At 36.7% G+C, this 2,500-nt stretch overlaps 1 protein-coding gene across 1 annotated transcript in view; it reads right to left on the bottom strand.

The window, feature by feature from the left end:
- The window catches only part of LOC144959125 (fatty acid desaturase 2-like), a 23,992-nt gene extending 22,954 nt beyond the window's left edge, over positions 1–1,038 (bottom strand). Inside the window, exon 1 of the mRNA XM_078891572.1 lies at positions 621–1,038. Within this exon, the coding sequence (XP_078747698.1) occupies positions 621–827 (207 nt within the window). The 5' untranslated portion in view covers positions 828–1,038. The remainder of the gene's footprint in view (positions 1–620) is intronic.
- Between the last annotated feature and the right edge of the window lie 1,462 nt (positions 1,039–2,500).

Raw genomic sequence — 2,500 nt, 5'->3', positions numbered from 1 at the left:
TTTTAACTTGTCTTGGATTTCGTGAAAAGACATAAAAATTAAAAACAAAATTTCCACAACGATTGACAAGGAATGAGTGAATGGTATGGAAGAAAGTAGAAAGTGATGTGATTAGAGATTCTTATACGCGCAAATCGAGGCTCGACTGAAATCACCAAATGCAGCTGAAGAGTTCCAATTTGACTCCTTGGCAGTTGATGAACCGTCAACTACCAAGGACTCACTCCTTGGCAATTGACACTTCCTTTTATGTTTTTATAGATATTTTATTAACTTTCCTTATTTCTATGTGCATTCGGAAACATTCCATATTCTGGACTGTGGATAATTGTTTAGAAGAGCTGAGTTTCAAATATCTGTCTGGGGATAACGAAATTTGGTTATCCCCAGACAGGTGTCTGGGGATAACGAATTTTCATTATCCCCAGACAGGTGTCTGGGGATAATCAATCACAGCGCTACTATATACTACGTACTGTACATAGATGGAGAACACCCATTTCGGTGATTTCTTTTTCCAGTTTATTTCACTTATCATAAATAAGGTGTAGAAAACCATTCACGAGATAATCATAAGCCACTAAAGTTAATTAAGTTCATCAGTATCCAGGACTCCTCACCGTGGCATCTTCTCCAGCAAAATGATTCAGGATTTTAGCACCTCCGGGATGTCGCTTGGCAAATTCTGTGACGTTGTAGACTTTGTTGTTAATGGCCAGCCACTGATCAGACTTCTTGTTGTGCTTTTCTAGCTCATCAACGGTAATCTGCTTTGATACATTTCCATGCCCGCCGCCATTCATGTTGCTGAAGTCAATTTTACCCATCTTTGATTTTGAATTCCTTGCCACCGACACTCTCACTCACTGATAATAACTTGCGTTATAAGAAACACTGAAGAGCGAGATCTCCGGGAGAAATTACCAATAAGTTGATATAAACAGTCGAGGCTTGAACTGCATAGTTATCCTTCCATGCCCAGGCCCAGTTGAATAACAGACCGGTTGGTGCTTAGTGCTTGGCTTTCGTAATCAAAACATTTCCGTTGTGCTGATCGATAGACAAGATCAGCTTTCATAAGAGTAAGAGTTCCCATTCCTGTTTTTAACGACAGAATCGAAACGAGAAAGATAACATAAGACAACACAAATTTAAACTGGTTTTATTTTTATTCGAGTATTAATAACCCCAGAACATCTGAATTTTAAAGATTAATTTTATTCCTTGATTTAAATGTTTTTCATGGGAAAAAAAAACATCAACACGGATATTGAAGTAAAATGTTAAGCAATATTATTCCCTTATCTTCGTTAAAGTTTTTATAGATTCAAGAAAAATCATGTTGCTTGTATTTGTTTTTGTTTTGGTTACTAACCCTCGTCACAATCATTATTACGGTTTCTCTTTCTTTTACTTTTATGCATGTCTTTCTTTCTTCCGCTTGTTCGTTCGATCGTTATTATTTTTTTTTCGGAAAGCACCGGCTTCATTAAGTAGATATTTTATCACGAGTACTCTGAAATAAACGAAATGGAATTGTGCCGAGTTGCTTTTGGATCGGAGTAGTGTCAAGGGTTCGAGAAGCGCTCTGAAAGGCGCGGACATAGTTGAGTCGCTGGAAAAGGCTCTTTATTCACATTCTCTCACCATACCCGGGTGTAAAAATGAGTACTCGACCGGTAACAGCGTTGGCTCTGTCGGAAAAATAAATATGATATTACCTATCAGGCGTCAAGACTCGCCCTGCATATTTAACTGTTTAATAATAATAAGAAGAAGAAGAACAATAATAATAATAATAATATTGATAGTAATAATAATAATAACAATAATAATGATTATAATGACGACGATGGTCATGATGGCGGTTCTAGCCCATTTACAGTGGTCGGGCAAAATATAGGCCGGTCAAATTATCAAATTATAATGTTATCTTACCTTTAAAAAAAAAAAGAGAGATTATCGCCAACAAATCTGTTTCATTCGGTGCAATGGCTTCTTCGGGGCGGCGAAAAAAAAAATTAAACGAAATTTAGCCGCCCCGAAAAAGCCATTGCTGCATCGGCCGAAACAGATTTATTGGCGATAATCTCGTTTTCTTTTTTTTTTTTAAGGTGAGATAATAAATCTTGATTGTCGAGTAATCTATAGGATCCATGTATATTAATTTCTCACGAATATATATATATATATATTCTGTAAGGGGGGGGGAGGAGGCTCTGGAAACCCAGGATTTACCTTGTCAGAGATTGGGACATTTCACTTGGCTTCAAGCGGTTTAATGGAATTAAATGACAATGAAAAGAGTCATGCAACCAGGTTGTAATAAAGGTTGTATAAACAATTTTCTATTCCTGTAAATCTTCTAAAGGCGGGCATATTCCTTTACTTTTTGGAGAGGATATTTCTGGTCTATTAAACTCACCTCTGTGAGGACAGGGTGCTATAAATATAATGGGTATTCTAAAAATAATAAGACACGATTGGGCACCAAACATAA

Source organism: Berghia stephanieae, chromosome 13 (assembly GCF_034508935.2).
Source record: "Berghia stephanieae isolate SIO BIC M18660-M18661 chromosome 13, UCSD_Bste_1.3, whole genome shotgun sequence".
In the NCBI taxonomy this organism is placed as follows: domain Eukaryota; kingdom Metazoa; phylum Mollusca; class Gastropoda; order Nudibranchia; family Aeolidiidae; genus Berghia; species Berghia stephanieae.
Note: the sequence above shows the minus strand (reverse complement) of the source record. Positions and strands in the feature narration are given on the sequence as shown.